The 17671-nt window shown below is 40.2% G+C and overlaps 1 protein-coding gene across 6 annotated transcripts in view; it reads right to left on the bottom strand.

Annotated features, from left to right (window-relative positions):
- The window catches only part of SNX14 (sorting nexin 14), a 78787-nt gene that overhangs the window by 46748 nt on the left and 14368 nt on the right, over window positions 1–17671 (bottom strand). For 3 of the 6 annotated variants that reach the window (XM_073336595.1, XM_073336592.1, XM_073336594.1), the window contains exons 7-12: window positions 10515–10599; window positions 4181–4337; window positions 2451–2526; window positions 1485–1529; window positions 1317–1397; window positions 1042–1156 (exon numbers count right to left, since the gene is read on the bottom strand). In XM_073336595.1, coding sequence (XP_073192696.1) covers window positions 1042–1156; window positions 1317–1397; window positions 1485–1529; window positions 2451–2526; window positions 4181–4337; window positions 10515–10599 — 559 coding nt within the window. Of the gene's footprint in view, window positions 1–1041; window positions 1157–1316; window positions 1530–2450; window positions 2527–4180; window positions 4338–10514; window positions 10600–17671 lie in introns of all 6 variants that reach the window. The other 3 variants (XM_073336596.1, XM_073336591.1, XM_073336597.1) reach the window with 3 other exon arrangements.

Genomic DNA, 17671 nt, shown 5'->3' on the forward strand with positions numbered 1-17671 from the left:
TGAATCCAGGGTAGCGCAGGTGGCAGCACAGGATAGCTCTGTCTGTGCAGGAACCTGGGTACATACTTGAATGGCTGCTAGTTGCCTTGGTTACACCTACACCCGCTGCAATCACACCTCCAGACTCCAGTGTATACCCTCAGATACCTTTCCAGCAGATGTGGATATACATAAAACCTTAAATGTTTTAAAATTTATGACCAAGCTGATAACACCAAAATCTCTAATGCAGTTTAAGTTGTATGAATACTTATGTTTTAAATCTAAAGTTATATAAATTGATCCATAAAAATAAGAGCTGCAATAAAACTAATTATTCCCTTCCACAGTAAAATTCACAATGTTCCTTTGGAAGACTATGGGTTATGAACATTTTCATTATTTCCCTTCTGGTTGAGACTTCTGGTTGTGCCTCTTTGCTGAAAATCTTGCTTACAGACCACAGCCATTGTCCATTCTCTACCATTTGATTCTCAAATGAGTGCTTAGAAAGCTGTCTGTGTAACAAAATTTGAATAAGAAATGGCAAAAGGGACACAGCTGCTGAACAAGTTTCAACCTCCTTTACATTCTGCAAAAAAAGGGAGGCACACCCAGAAGTCAGAACTTTCATAAGCTAGAACTGAGATTCTCACAGAATTTTCATAGTCTGCAGTACATCTTTTTAGAGAGACTGTAGCAATGGTAACTACAATAGTTTTCTTTTAAAAGAAATTCAAGATATCCCAGGCTTTACATTGTATAATTGACAAGTGCATTTTTTTAAACTCGCAATGAAAATTTTAATAAATAAATAAATAGTCTTCTCAACTAAATAGAAATCCAATTAAATGCAAAAAACCCACAATGAAGCAACATTAATGTTGTTAAGTTCAGCATTAAAATGTCAGGAAATATCTAAGTAAAAACTGAACACAGAACCTCAGCTCAGTCCTTTGCTTTGAGATGCTGTCTTTGATTGCAGAATCCACTAACGGACCAACACCTAAACTCACTGTTTAAGTTCAATGAGTACACTTAAGCATACTAGGGTAATCTTACCTACGGTCAGACAAAACTGCAACACATGTACTGCCCCTTCCTGTTTCAGAAAGTTCATGAAGCGAAACAAAAGGTCTTGCTGTTCTCTAATCTCCCTCAATTCCAGCTTCAGGACCTAAACATGAAGAGGAAAATGCAGTTAGTTTGTATATTTCTCAAGCTTTCATTAAAATAAACCTTTTCTAATAGAATCAATGAAAAGAGCACTGGTAATATGTACAGCTCATACAATACTTATTCAAAATCTGTATATAGTGAGAGTTTTCTTCACTTACAGATGGTTTTTTATTGCGAGGGTCCGCAAATTTCTGCAGGAATGGAATCAAAGAAGCAGCTGGCTCAGTTGCTTTTTCAGGCTGTAGAAAGAGTGTTGACCTACTGATTAAGATTGACACTGACATGCGTGAATCAATTATAAATGTTCTCATTTTGTCAGTACTCACTGGGCTATCATCAATGAATTTGAGAAGCAAATGGTTGACAGTATCCTAATGGAAAAAAACCAAACAAATGACAACAAACCAATCTGTCTGAAAATCATTTCATTGCCATCCAAGTTTCTAGCAAGATTCTGACCATTTTTATATCTTAAAATTGCAAACATAAGCAGAATAATTAAAAGATGGTTCTAACAACTTCTAAATTGACACCTGAATAATCTCTACATCCAGATTCTTAAGTCAATGAACTTCCCAAATGAGACATGCACAGACACAAGTTCTCCATCCTGCTGTTTGGCATTTTAATGCCAGTGCAGGTCAGGTGAGTTACAGCCGACTACAGGCAGTTCCACAAGCTCACCTAATCTTTGCCTGCAGCCAAGCTGTATTCAGACAGTTGTGAAATTTTCTTCCAATTGAAAACCAAAGACCAGACAAGTGACTTTCTATCCAACCTTTATAAATGCAGTACCACGTATCTACATAAGCAAGAAGTAAACAAATTTGCATCTATGGGGAGTGGCTTTTAGAAAGGCCTTGTCCACACACAAACATTGTAACTATACCGGTATAGATAAAGTGGTACAACTCTAGTGTGGATTAATTTATATAGTTATAAGATGTGCCATTGTAAGTACCTTTATTGCATACACAGCTTTAGTAAGTATAACTATTCTGGTAATAAATCATACCTCTAACAAATACAAAAATCAGTTTGTAGACCTAGCCTAAGTATTTTTCTTTTATTAATGTAGCCAAATAATCCCTAAAACCAAATTAACACTGCTTCACCAAAAAAATAAGAGGATTGGGTATGGGGTTATTTTTCTTTCTGTAAACCATTAAGCAGTCACCAATGATAAAACCAATGTGAAGTACTTGTTTCACCACAAAGCACCTCATCATCGGACAAAAAGGAACACAATGATAGAGTAAATAAAAATTATTTCTACTGCTCCAAAATCTCACCGGGTCAGCTAAGAAGTCCATGGAGGGTAGGAAAACAGAACCAGACAGGATCTCTCTTATAAGCAATGCCAGGGATCTGAAAGGGAAAAAAATATGTATTACGTTTTCATAGTAACTCACGTTATTACATTCATAATTTGTAATGGGATGAGAGATGTAAAGTTAATATTTTTGTACTAAAATGTCTTTCCTTATTTAATAAAAACATGTTATTTTAAAGATATTCCAGTACTCCACACATTCACTCTCAGAATCACAAGATATCTAAACTGATTCAGCACATGGAAACTAAGGGGCAAATACATCTCTTTTCACTCAGCTCATTGCTTAATTCTCAGCACTCCCTTTTAAAAAGGGTCATGCTTGTGTTTGGAAGCAGGTCCTTATCTCAACACGCAGGTTGACTTGTTTTTAATACTTAGACTGTGCTGACTACCCCATCTTCCTTCTTTAGTATTGAAACATAGGTTTTCTATTGTGCCAATGAAAGAAGTCTAGATAAGGATCATGTAGATTCTGAACTTCTTCAGCTGGGCTCTGCTATATATTCTTCCTATAAATCCTTTCATGGTACACTGACAACCTAAAACAAATGTTCTGAAGATGAGGCGCTTGTGAAGCAGGTGGTCCACTGTTCTACATCGATGATGCACCCAAGCACCACTTACAGAGTAAAGGCCTGTCTATGTAGTATGAGTCTGGAGAAAGGGGGGAGGGAGGGGGCAGTTTTCAAGAGAGACCTAGTTTGATGCCACACATGGAGCTCAGAAAATACAAGCTAGTGGCCAGCCTGCTACCAGTTGAACATTTACCAAAACTCACTATACTGATAAGCAATTTTATACTGGTAACTGCACCACATTAAGGGGTTCCACTGATTTAACTAAATTGGTTTTTCAACATATTCAGTTAAATTGGTGCAAAACTGCATGTAGATGACTCAGACTTCAGTGCTGCCACCTATCTATGCGAGCACAGCTACTGATGCCTATCAAGCTGCCCACCCACCCCCAGTCACCAGCTTGCAACAACACCTCCCACCCCTACAGTTCAGTTTTCAAAAATCAACATTGTGTAGGAACTGGACATAAATTCACGATGCATGCATATCTCACTAATGCTAATGGGAGACTCCTACAGAACAGCAAAAATCATATTTTAGCTTTAAGACAGACACTGGTAATTTCCAACTGTAAAAATGGGTAGGTTGTTGAGAAGCAGCTACTTTTCTTTGCTGTTTCCTGCATTATGAGAACCACTAGTATCCTGAGACAGCATTATCCAGTCCAAATACCTTATGAGCCCAATAAGCTTCATCTACTTCAGGGCACCCAACATCTAGAACAAGCACACTAACCTATCACTGCCGTGGATCCCAGGAAGCAACAAATTATTCTTTCATTTTATATTTTTGTATTCGGAGTTTCACTTAAGATCACTACTGTAGAAGCAAGGAAACTGACCAAGTGCTGCTACTGCATCTCAATTCCTTTCCCTTCTCCCTAGTTAACAGATACTTAGTCTCTTTTGTACAGAAATATACAATCAACAAAAACATTAAATAAGAATTCACTCTTTAAATTACACTTAATACGCTTGGTACTTACACAGAAAAAAAACTCAAAGTTCAGGCTGACACTGTCCTTTACCCACTTTACCACCATTAAGAACTACAGCGCTACATGGCATGCAACTGTTGTAAATAGTACAACTTCTAATATATTTGATACCTGCAGTCTGTCGCCTTTGGGGGAAGAATATAAGGGAAAAGAAGTTCAGTAAGTTTTCTTAAATAGTGAAGTTCATCTCTTCGACTCCTCAAAGCCACATGGAGCTCTGGTCCATATTCTTCTAAAGCAGCTTGCTGTAAAAATTCTGAATTTTTCACTGCAAGAAAACAAAGGTTTAGCATGTTCTACTCTTTTCCTTCCTACCGTTGTGAAATAATGGGTGAGGAGATTTCTTTCCACTTCGATATGTGACAGCAGTTTTTAACCTTTTTTCAATCTACGGACTCCTAAAAAATTTCAAGTGGAGGAGCAGACTCCTTTGGAAATCTTAAACAGTCTGCAGACCCCCACACACTGAAAACCACTGATAAAAATATTACCTTGATAATGTCATGTAACATATGCACAGTTGTCAAAGACACACAAAGCAACAACTGTATAAGAAAAAGACACCTGTACATGGTCTTTTCACAGTAGAGCCATACTTCAAAGCCTACATAAAATTTCCACCTTCTTCTGTAAAAAATAGTAACTTCTTCACTGGACCAATTCAATATTACCATTTAGTGGACAACTTAAGCCTTGTTTGATTTTTAACTATACTACAGCTTCTTTCCATTTGCTTTTACCTAAGTTTCACTCTCCAAGGCTAGGCTCTTATTTATTGGTTTGCTCTAAATATAATTTGGAAACATCTGAGACTAGAACTTTTATAGTTATGTAATGTGTTTCCTACTTAATTTATACTCCAAAGTTGCTTTGGAAGAAAGATTGAAGCAATACATCTTTTGTGCTGCTTGTCACTGTGTTTAAATTAAAGTTGACCTGGGACTATTTGGTCAAAAAGTATTCACATATCAGTAGCTATTTGAAAAAAGTATTCTTTTTTTTCAACAGGTAAAACCTCTGCACCTTAATTAGCAATAAACATTTTATAATCCCTTTAAATCACTTTAAGGGCAAGGCCTGGGTTGTAGTAAATCAGCACAACAAGGTGTGAGTTAATTCAACATAGGCCCTATGCCAAGAAATACACTAAAAATGAATTAATTGCAGAACAGAACCTATGAATTAGAGGGCTACAGATAGGTGTATTTAGTTTACTAGAATCTGTATACAAAATAAATCTCAGTTAACAAATTCTGAAAGTGAGTCAATTATTATAGATCCTTATACCACCTGATGAGATTTAGCTAACTGGCATTGCTGAAAGCAGCAGGAGGAGAGACACTCTGGAAACTATAAATAAGGAGTCACCATAGGAGATAGCAGGGAGCGATCTGAAATAGAGGAGAGGAAAAAGTTGGAAGAAAAAGGGAGAGAAAGAGACCTCGGACATGAAGGGTGTAGAAAGAGGAAAAAGAAAACAATGGGAAGAGGCCAAAAGAGAACTGGAACCAAGGCAAGGCTTGAAGTCCAGATCTCTGAACCATGGTGGTGTATATAGCAACACCTCTGGGGAAGGCTTAGGAAACCTTCACGTTACAAGGAGTTATTTTCAGCTATTTACACATTTCCTAATTTCACAATTACAGCTGAAATTGGGTATATCTGCTCTCAGTCAGGTAGCAATATTTTTCGCGAAAAATCTCAAAAAAAACCCACCCACAATATGCCATTTACAAGCACAGAAGTGAAAAAATGCAGCTCTTCTGGTAAGAAAAATGTTTGCAATTTTTTTTCTGAACAGCGTTAGCACCTTAGCAAGTGGCCATGGACACTTTAAATTTACTATGATAGCACCACAAGATGTACCTTTCATTGCTTGGTGAAAGTTAGATTTGATTTGTCTAAATTATACCTCATGCAGGCTCCCAAAGTTCCATTGACACTCCGCAAAATAGAGTACACAACCCGAATGGAAATTTCCATTGAAGGAATTGTCAGGATTCCAATGGACATACTCATCCTTAAATGAAGTGGAGTGAAATTGCAGATTTAATAGACAAAGGATTGTGGAATATAATCTGAGAATGGGCATATGAAAGAAGGCAAGGCTCCATGGTCCTGTCTTCTTCCACAGGCTATGGACTGGTGCATAAAGAACGAGGCAAAGGTCTCAGTCACACTGATTACACCACTGTGCTGCACAGAGCATTCTACTGCTTCCAAGCAAATAGCCAGATGTGGCAGAGTTTTCATTTTTCTTTTTAAAGAGCATAGGAAATTCCATACATAAAGACTACAGTTAAGAGAACGTCAAGATTGCAAAGCAAAGCACTGAAAACTCAGGAATGGATGAAGTTAAGGTTGCCTCTGCCACCTTAACTCTATTCCCTTTTGATTACTAAAAAGACTGTTGTATTGCATAAAGTGATTACATATTACTTTTTCTGCAGAACCCGTGCTTTATTTAGGCCCCAATTCAGCAAGTAGGCCTACTTAACTTCAAGCATGTAAGTAGTCCCACCAGCTTCAACAGCACTACTCACATGCTTAAAGTTAAGCACATTCTTAAGTACCTTGCTGAATCAGAGCCTCAGTGCACACGCTGGATGGTGATGTGGTAAATTTGCACAGTGACTGGGTCCGGGTCCAAAGCATCCTACCCCATTCACTCCAACAGATATACAATCTGTGGCGAATGAGACAAGAACCTGGTGGAGATGAAGAATGGTGGTGCTGTTAAGACACTGGACTAGGACCCCGGATTCTAGTTCTAGTCCTGCCTCTGCTATAGATTGTGTGTGACACCACGGGCAAGAAACAGCCTCTCTATCCTCATTTTAGAGATGCAGAACAGAGGTACAATACTTGCTAACGTCGCAGGGGTGACAATAAATTCCGCAAAATCCTGAAGAAAAAGTTCCTTATTCAAGGCAGGTGTTGGATGGTGTGCAGTAGCTAAGGTGCAGGGGGGAGGGGAAGGAACATACATGTCACATGTTGAACAACAAGGATATTAAAACAGTTTTTTACCCCAAGAACTTCCCCGTTCGTTCACTAGGCGCCGTCTAACCTGCACATTGAGGCCTGAAGTCCGGCAGAAATTTGACTAAGTACAGACTGTATTTCAATGCATACACTCACAGGGCAAAGTTAAGGCTGCCTATGCATTATAAGTCACATACTTGGATTGGCTACATTTAATAAATTATGGATGTCACTTCACACTAGCTATAAAATTAGCACAGTTTGCAGTTATTTAATTATAGTTTCATTTTAGTTTAGCTAGTAAGTTATAGAACAGTTTATTTCAGTTAAATAATATATTCACATACACATGCATCCTTTCATTTATTGTTGCTCATCTGGAATGTCTTAAGAAAAATATCTATATTTTGCTCTGAACTGAACAGGAAACACATTCCTGCTCCACACTCCAGGAAAAAAAGACCAGTTTTCTAAATTAACTAAATGAAATAAAAATCTTAAATGAATCCACATGCTCCATAGAATCTCTAGGGATAATAATTCCATGCTCTAATAAGAATATAACAGTAGGAATCTATTATCGACCACCTGACCAGGACAGTGATAGTGACGATGAAATGCTAAGGAAAATCAGAGAGGCTATCAAAGTAAAGAACTCAATAACAGTGGGGGATTTCAATTATCCCCATATTGACTGGGTAACACGTCACCTCAGGACAAAATGTAGAGACAAAATTTCTCGATACTTTAAATGACTGCTTCTTGGAGCAGCTGGTACAGGAACCCACAAGGGGAGAAGCAACTCTCGATCTAGTCCTGAGTGGAGCACAGGATCTGTAACTATAACCTTGGAAATAGTGACCATAATATAATAATATTTAACATTCCTGTGGTGGGAAGGACACCTCAACAGCCCAGCACTGTGGCATGTAATTTCAGAAAGGAGAACTATGCAAAAATGAGGAGGTTAGTTAAACAGAAATTAAAAGGTACAGTGACTAGAGTGAAATCCCTACAAGCTGCATGGACACTTTTCAAAGACTCCATAATAGAGGCTCAACCTAAATGTATACCCCAAATTAAAATACACAGTAAAAACTAAAAAAGAGCCACCGTGGTTTAACCACCATGTAAAAGAAGCAGTGAGAGATAAAAAGGCATCTTTTAAAAGTGGAAGTCAAATCCTAGTGAGGTAAATAGAAAGGAACATAAGCACTGACAAATTAAATGCAAAAATGTAAGAAAAGCCAAAAAGGAGCTTGAAGAACAGCTAGCCAAAAACTCAAAAGGTAATAAAATGTTTTTTAAGTACATCAGAAGCAGGAAGCCTGCTAAACAACCAGTGGGGCCCCTAGACAATCGAGATACTAAAGGAGCACTTAAAGACGATAAAGTCATCGCAGAGAAACTAAACGAATTCTTTGCTTCAGTCTTCACGGCTGACGATGTTAGGGAGATTCCCAAACGTAATCGTCTTTCGTAGGTAACAAATCTGAGGAATTGTCACAGATTGAAGTGTCACTAGAGGAGGTTTTGGAATTAATTGAGAAACTTAACAGTAACAAGTCACCGGGACCAGATGGCATTCACCCAAGAGTTCTGAAAGAACTCAAATGTGAAATTACGGAAATATTAACTATGGTTTGTAACCTGTCCTTTAAATCAGCTACGGTACCCAATGACTGGAAAATAGCTAACGTAACGCCAATATTTAAGAAGGGCTCTAGAGGTGATCCCGGCAATTACAGACCGGTAAGTCTAACGTCAGTACCGGGCAAATTAGTTGAAACAATAGTAAAGAATAAAATTGTCAAACACATAGAAGAACATAAATTGTTGCGCAAAAGTCAACATGATTTCTGTAAAGGAAGATCATGTCTTACTAATCTGTTAAGAGTTCTTTGAGGGGGTCAAACAAACATGTGGACAAGGGGGAATCCAGGGGATATAGTGTACTTAGATTTCCAGAAAGCCTTTGACAAGGTCCCTCACCAAAGGCTCTTACGTAAATTGTCATGGGATAAGAGGGAAGATCCTTTCATGGACTGAGAACTTGTTAGGAGACAGGGAACAAAGGGTAGGAATAAATGGTAAATTTTCAGAATGGAGAGTGGTAACTAGTGGTGTTCCCCAAGGGTCAGTCCTAGGACCAATCCTATTCAAACTTATTCATAAATGATCTGGAGAAAGGGGTAAACGGTGAGGTGGCAAAGTTTGTAGATGATACTAAACTGCTCGAGATAGTCAAGACCAACGCAGACTGTGAAGAACTTCAAAAAGATCTCACAAAACTAAGTGATTGGGCAACAAAATGACAAATGAAATTTAATGTGGATAAATGTAAAGTAATGCACATTGGAAAAAACCACCCCAACTATACATACAATATGATGGGGACTAATTTAGCTACAACTAATCAGGAGAAAGATCTTGGAGTCATCATGGATAGTTCTCTGAAGATGTCCACGCAGTGTGCAGCAGCAGTCAAAAAAGAAAACGGGATGTTAGGAATCATTAAAAAAGGGACAGAGAATATCTTATTGCCCTTATATAAATCCATGGTACACCCACATCTTGAATACTGTGGACAGATGTGGTCCCCTCATCTCAAAAAAGATATACTGGCATTGGAAAAGGTTCAGAAAAGGGCAACCAAAATGATTAGGCATTTGGAACGGGTCCCATATGAGGAGAGATTAAAGAGGCTAGGACTTTTCAGCTTGGAAGAGAGGAGACTCAGGAGGGATATGATAGAGGTATATAAAATCATGAGTGGTGTGGAGAAAGTGAATGAGTAAAAGTTATTTACTCGTTCCCATAATATAAGAACTAGGGGCCACCAAATGAAATTAATGGGTAGCAGGTTTAAAACAAATAAAAGGAAGTTCTTCACTCAGTGCAGTGTCAACCTGTGGAACTCCCTGCCTGAGAAAGTTGTGAAGGCTAGGACTATAACAGGGTTTGAGAGAGAACTGGATAAATTCATGGACGTTAAGTCCATTAATGGCTATTAGCCAGGATGGGCAAGGAATGGTGTCCGTAGCCTCTGTTTGTCACAGAGTGGAGATGGATGGCAGGAGAGAGATCACTTGATCATTACCTGTTAGGTTCACTCCTTCTGGGGCACTCGGCATTGGCCACTGTCGGTAGACAGGATACTGGGCTGGATGGACCTTTAGTCTGACCCAGCATGGCCATTCTTATGTTCTGCTAAATCGAACAAAAACTGTCTGCATTCAGTCCTTGCCCAGGTTTGGCCCTCTATCCCCAGACAAGCACCACAGCAGACGGAGTGATGGAGTTTTTTAAAAAATGAAGGCAACAGTAGATTTGAGAATGAACAGATTAGCCAAAGTACTGGCAAATGTGAAGCATCAAAAGTTTTAGGCTTAGCATTTTAAACTTACAAACCATTTTAAATCTACAAAACATTAACATACATACAAATGTTTCACAGTACCTTTCTGCCTGGCTTTAACTATGACTTCTATGTGTTTCATTGCTGCCTTTAGCATTTTCTTTGTTATAACAGATGGAATGTCCACCTAAAAGAATAAATTTTAAATTAAGGAAAAAACCAATTCTCCCAAAGTTATTAAAATAGATTACTATCAAAAGTATGTTAATGCAATTTATTAGTAAAATAATCTATTCAAAAAAGTAAGATTTGTTTTTATCAAAAGTAACCACAGTAATTGACAGCATGCTCATTTTCATGGGAAAGCAAGGTACTTACAATTACTAGTTAATACCGTAGAATTCCTATTTTATGAACCATTTGGGGACTAAAGTTCATAACATTAAAAAAATCAAAATATTGAGCTTTTCAAAGTTAGTTGTAGTAGATAAGGTGCAAAAGTTAATTTACTCGTTCAATGATAATGTACATAAATGGTAAAAAATGTATGTAGTGTGCATATTACGATCATACATAGGCTTGGCAGAATTCAATTTTATTTTATTTTGTAATTTCAATATCAAAGTTCAATTTTGAGCATTTTTTTTAATTTATTGAAATTTTCACAGTTGCTGGAACTTACGGGAGGCATTCAGACAATGGAGAAAGATCAGACAATTATTTAATGACAGCAAATGTTGAGATTCAACAAGTTAAAGCTTTTTATTTGTTAAAAATCATGAATTGTCAACATCACACGTCAAAATATACAAAGTAAATATCCTTAAATAAACTTTAATAAGTTCTCAAGGAACATTTCTTACTTTACCAATCTGCACTTTTCTATTATTGATGGAATACTTTTTCAGCAGTTTGTATATCGTGAAATCAATGTTTACCAATATTTCTCGATAAAAATCGAATCCCTCCAAGTCTTGTCATACAGTACTGTAGGTACATACTGTACTGTAGTGTCCTGTAGTAACTAGTGAAATAAATCATTGATTTTTTCTTTGGGGGATAAAAATGGTTCACTTAACTGGTTGTTCATTATGATTGCTGTTTATAAATTTGGGGTTCTACTGCATTTAGAGTATCCGACAAACATCCTAAACATCTTTAGCATATTTACTGTCAAAATGGAAATCTGTTGAAGTATACATCTGTAGTAATAATAAATCTTAACTCAATCATTTTAGAATCAATTTAAATGAAACCTCAAGTTCTATTCCACAAGGGCTGTTCTGGCCACTATCAAGGCAATACGCACTCTCCAGCTTTGGCTCCTGAGCATTAAGGCCAACAAGGACCAAGAGCAAAGCGACGGCCATACTCAGTCCACAAGCAGAGGGTATCCTGTGTCACTCATTCAAGTTCCTCAAGCCAACCAGCCACAGAGTTCCAGAGTGCCGAGTCCAGCCCTCCTCATGCACAAAAAGAAAAGCATTTAGGAGAGTCAATAAAGGGGCGGTGGGGTTGGGGGGCGGCAATGAGCGCTACCTTTCTCCTGACATTTCAAACCAAGACGATTTTACAGTACAAAGTCTAAGCTAAACAAAAATAAATAAAATGTAATGGATGGGATTTGTCCTTATTGTCTTCACCCATTTTAACTCGTGTTTAAATACATTTAATCTGAGATTTAGACATATTTATTCCAAGCAATTAAAAACAAGCAAAGACTTATCAACTAAGGCACAGCACTTCAAAAGATAACTGAGGCCACAACTACACTAGAGCTTTAAATCAACTTAAGTTCTGTCAACAATCATAAATCACTTTAATAACATCAGTGGAGCATGTCCACACAATGCTCCTTGTGTCAGCTGAGCATGTCTACAGTGGTTGCTCTTGCATTGACAGAGAAAGTGTTGAATTACGGGTAGCTAGCCCACTGTGCAACTCGCTACCCTCTGTCATCCTCTGCTGCTGGGAGCTCTGCAAACAGATGGCAGTGCATCACTGGAATGTGCTTGCTGCCCCGTGATGCAGTTCTTTCCGTCCCATCATTCCATGGATTCCTTCTTTGTTTCACGCTGTTTTTCAATAGACCTCCAACTCTGCCTGTCAGCATGGATCCTGAGCTTCTGACCATTGTGGTGATAAGTGTTATGAACACAACACGGCTGGTCCTACAGCATTTCATGAGCTGTGAAACAGATGCCCACCCTGCTGCCTGCCATGGAAATGAATCATTCATTATTGCTGCTGACATTCATGGACCAGCTTGCCATAGTGGACAACCAGCACTGGATTTAGGAAACAAGCACTGAGCAGTGGCATTGCATCATGGTGCATGTATGGGATGAGAAGCAGTGGCTGTAGAACTTTCAGATGTGCAAAGCCACCTTCCTGGAACCGTGCGGTGCTCGCCCCAGCGCTGCAGTGCAAGGACACCAGAATGAGAGCTGCCCTCACTGTGGAAAAGTGAGTGGCGATCCATGTGTGGAAGATGGCAACTCCAGTCTGCTACCAGTCAGTCGTGAATCAGTTTGGAGTTAGAAAGTCCACCATGGGGGCTGCAGTGATGCAAGTGTACAGGGCCATTAATCACCTCCTGCTACGAAGGACTGAGACTCTCGGTAATGTCCAGAAAATAACATTGCTTTGAGGCAATGCGATTACCTAACTGCAACAGTGGGAGAGATAGAACACATATCCCAACCATCTTGCAATGGAGTACAACAACCAAAAGGGCTACTTCTCCATGGTCTTGCAGGCACTCGTGGATCACTGAGGCCGTTTCACTGACATTAATGCCAGGTGATCAGGGAAGGTGCATGATACACACATCTTTTGGAACACTGGACTGTATAGAAAGCTGCATGCTGGGACTTTCTTTCCAGACCAGAAGATTCCAATGGGGAACATGCAAATGCCCACAGCAATCCTTGGAGACCCCACATATCCCTTGCTCCCGAGGCTCATGAAGCCTTACCACTGGGAACCTAGACAGCGGCAAGGAGCACTTCAACAACAAGCAGGTGCCAAATGACCATTGAATGTGCCTTTGACCGATTAAAAGGTTGCTGGTATTGTCTTTTTGGCCGGCTAGACCTCTGTGAGGAAAATATTGCGATGGTCATTGTGGCCTGCTGTACTCTATAATATTTGCGAATCAAAGGGGGAAAGTTTCCCCAGGGGTGTGCTATGAGGCTGATCAGCTGGCTGCTGATTTTGAGCATCCAATACAGGGGCAATTAGAAGGGCATAGTGGGAGGTTATTCAAATCAGGGGTGCTTCGAAGGAGCATTTTGACAACAATTCCCAGTAATGTGTCCATATAGAATGCATTCGGCCAGGCAATGTTTACTTGCCACCATGAATTACCTGCGTCATGCTTGCTTCTTGAACAATAATTGCAAGGAGCACATATTTTTACCTATAGCCAATGTGTTTCAATGTCAGCACTGAATGATTTACGTATTTATCTATGCATTTCACAAATAAAGACATTTAATTTCAAAAAGACTCAAGTTTAATAACAGGATCAAACAAATGTTTGGTCAAACAGGGGACATGACAAAGAACAGTCTCACGGTTAGGGCTCTCACAGCTGGGTTTAACTCCAGCTTTCATTGGTAAACTCCAGACATGGAGTGCACAGGTACTGTGCGGGACTGGGAACACACAATGAATGCAGTGGGGGAGTTTGGGAAGGGCATGGACAGGAGTTCTGTAGTGGCTGAAGGGGGAGTCGGGCACAGATTTGTTGTGATTGCAGGCTAATGAGGGACTTCAACATCTCTGTCTGGTCCTTGAGATGCTTTGTCATCCGCCCCGGCCCCTATGTCCTTTCCTGTCTACCCAGCCCTCAGTCTTTCATTGTCTCCCTCCACGCTCTAGTTTCACTCTGTGCTGAAACTGTTGACTGCAGCGCTTGGCCAAACACATACTCCTTCTGGGTTGGCACTTTATCTGATGGAGGTGCTCTGCCGGTATAGAGGAGTGTTCTCAAAGGCACATCTGCAGAAAGCAAACAAACAATGAAAAGAGATAATATTGCAAGTGCACTCACAGCTATGAATCACAAAAATAACACCTATTTCTCACTATCCCTCCGCTAGCACACAGGTCTCCACAAGTCTCAATTATGGTTAGTTGGCAGAGAAAGGGGCAATTGGCAAGGGGAAAGGGACAAACAGTGGTTTGGGAAGGGGGGCACTAAATGACTAGAGAGCCTATTCTGAATACCGGTATCCTTTTCCACAGGCTAGGGTAATCAAACCTGATATCTCTCTCCTAAGGGCAATCCAAGATGTAAGGGAGCATCTCCTGCATGCGTGTGGCTTCAGACTGACTCCGTGTACTGCTCACCTGTGTGCCACTCTAGTCCCTGCAGAAATAATTGCTGGGTGGCGCGGCAAAGTTTCCTACAGTGGGGGCAGAAACAAGGCAGCTCTCCCAAGGAGCCTTCGGCAGAGGATTGCAGAATACCTACAGGAAAGTTTCCTAGAGATCACTATGGAGGATTCCTCAGACATCCCCATGTACATTAACAAAATTTTCCACCATGGCTCCACTGCCTAGATGGACAGGCTCTGTTATTAATTTCTGTCTCTTATCCCTCTTCTACCATATAACGAAGTACATGAGAGCTCAATCTCCTCTCACTGTGCAATATCAAAGCAAAATGCACACTTACCAAAGCTCCCCTCTCCTGCCTCCAGAGTGCAGGGACTGGCTAGACCCCTCTGGAGTGGAAAAGAGGTCCTGACTCTCCACGCCACCAGATAAGCCTGCCGTGGGCTCCACATCATCCACCACTTCCTCATTAGGGTTGAGTCCACGGGCTGCTTCCTCCAGTCCCTGTTAAGTATCCACGGGCCTCTTGGTGGGGAAGGTGGGGTCACTGCTGAGGATGGTATGCAGCTACTAATAGAAGCAGCATGTCTTCGGCTCCTCACCAGAGCGACAGTTGGCCTCCCTTGCCCTCTGGTACACCTGCCTCAGCGCCTTGATTTTAGCACGACACTGCTGCTCGTCCCTTTCGTGCCCCTTCTCTTGCATGCCACCAGCAATCAGCCCATAGGTATTGAAATTCCTACAGCTGGTGCAAAGCTGCAACTGCACAACCTTCTCTCTCTGTATACTCAGCAGATCAAACAGCTCCGGTGTGCTCCATGCGGGAGCACGTCTGCTGAGTAAAGCTGGCCTGGTCAGCTGTGAAGATGCTGTGTCAACTGTGCCAAGCAAACAGGGAGAAGAATTTCAAAAACTCCCAAACCTTTAGACAGGGGAGGGGCATAGTTACATAGTTACCTATGTAACTTCAGGGCAGCAGAGTTCAAACTGCTGACCAGAGCAGTCATGTTGGGCATAGTGGAATACCTCCTGGAGGCCAATTAGGGCAACATCACCAAGTGAGGTGTCTACACTGATACTACATCGCAAAAAGCTCTATGCTGTTTGTCAAGATGGTTTTATTAAGTTGGCAAAGCAGGGGAGTTACACTGACAGGATGAACATTTCAGTATGTACACCTCCACTGTTTTGTTGATATAACCGTGTAGTGTAGACAAGGCCTTAGAAAAGAAATGTAAATCTGCCACCTTTCACAATGTATTGTATTCTCCCTCCTTCCCCCCAAAATAAGTCCAAAATAAGTCCATAAGAAGCATTACAGTACACCTGAAACCTTTCAAGAAGGAAATGAGTTCTATGTCACAGATCATTTTCACCTGACTATTGAGGCATTAAAAGTAGATTGTTACAGAGGAAGGAATTTGACAATTTTCTTTGTAAGTTGCTTACCAAGTCAGTTTCTAAACCCAGTACATTCAGTGATCTACACATCACAAAACCACCACTCCAGTCTGTCCACTTCCATATATGTAAATTTTCACACTCTGAATTACATGCAGTGTAGTTGTAGCCCTGTCAGTCCCAGGAGATTAGAGAGATAAGGTGAGTGAGGTAATACGTTTTATTGGACCAACTGTTGGTGAGAGACACAAGCTCTCAAGCCACACAGAGCTCTTCTTCAGGTTTGGGAAAGGTACCCCCAGCAAAATGCAAGGTGGAACAGATTGTTTAGCATAAGTAGATAACATATATTGTAACGCACCATTTAACGTAGAGTGTCCCATTAACACCTCTACAGTCATAGTACAAAGAGCAGGTTAGTGGGTTACAGATTGTTGTAATAAACCATAAATCCAGTGTCTGTTTAGTCCATGATTTTTAGTGTCTAGCATAGTAATGAATTTAAGTTCCCAGGCTCATCTTTTGAAAGTGTTATGCAGGTTTTCTTTTAGGATGAGGACTGAGATGTCAGATATTGAGTGATCGCTTTGTGAAAAGTGTTCATCCACATGTGAGAGGGCATTTTTGTCCTTTATCATTTTCCTAAAGGAGTTTACTCAAAAGCATAGCGATTACTGTATCTGGTTTCACTCACATAGTTGTTATTGGGGCATTTAGTCCATTGGATGAGGTACACTACACGTTGTGATAGGCATGGATCCTGAAAGGTGCGTTGGGGATGTTGATCACTGTAGCAGAGGATATATGTCTGTAGATTTCGCATCCAATGTTCTGGCAGGGTCTGGTGCCACTTTGAGTTGGTGTGTCCTGGTCTGTATGGAGCTTGCTTTTGTTGATTTAGCTTAGAGAAGTTGAGGGGTTGTTTGAAGGCCAACAGAGGGGGTTCAGGAAAAATTTCTGTCAGGATAGGGTCCCCATTGAGTATGGGTTATAGTAGTTTGATGGTATCCCTTATGGGTTCCAGTGTGGGATGGTATGTGACGGCTAGGGGTGAATGGTCAGAGGGGGTTTTATTTCTGTGTTGAAGCTGGTTCTCTTTTGGTATTTCAGTGGACTGTTCTATGATGCAATCTACTTCTCTGGTGGAGTGTCCTTGTTTGGTGTAGGCAGTTTTAAATGTGTTAAGGTGTATATCCTGGACTTTCCCCTTGGAGCATATTCTGTGGTCTCTGAGTGCCTGGCTGTAGATAAACAGTTTTCTTGCTGTTTGGGTTGGTTACTGGATCTATGAAGGTAGGCATGGTGATCCATGGGTTTCTTGGATATGGTTGTCTGTAGGGTTTTATTGCTGAAACTGACTGTTATGTTCAGAAAGTTGATGCTCGTGTAGGAGTGTTCCAGAGAGCCTTCAATGGACAGGTGATGGTTGTTGAAGTTGTGATGGAAATCTATGAGTGAGTTTAAGCTATCTGTCCAGAGGATGAAAATATCATCAACGTATCTCAGGTATTTGT

This window comes from Lepidochelys kempii, chromosome 3, assembly GCF_965140265.1.
Source record: "Lepidochelys kempii isolate rLepKem1 chromosome 3, rLepKem1.hap2, whole genome shotgun sequence".
In the NCBI taxonomy this organism is placed as follows: Eukaryota; Metazoa; Chordata; order Testudines; family Cheloniidae; genus Lepidochelys; species Lepidochelys kempii.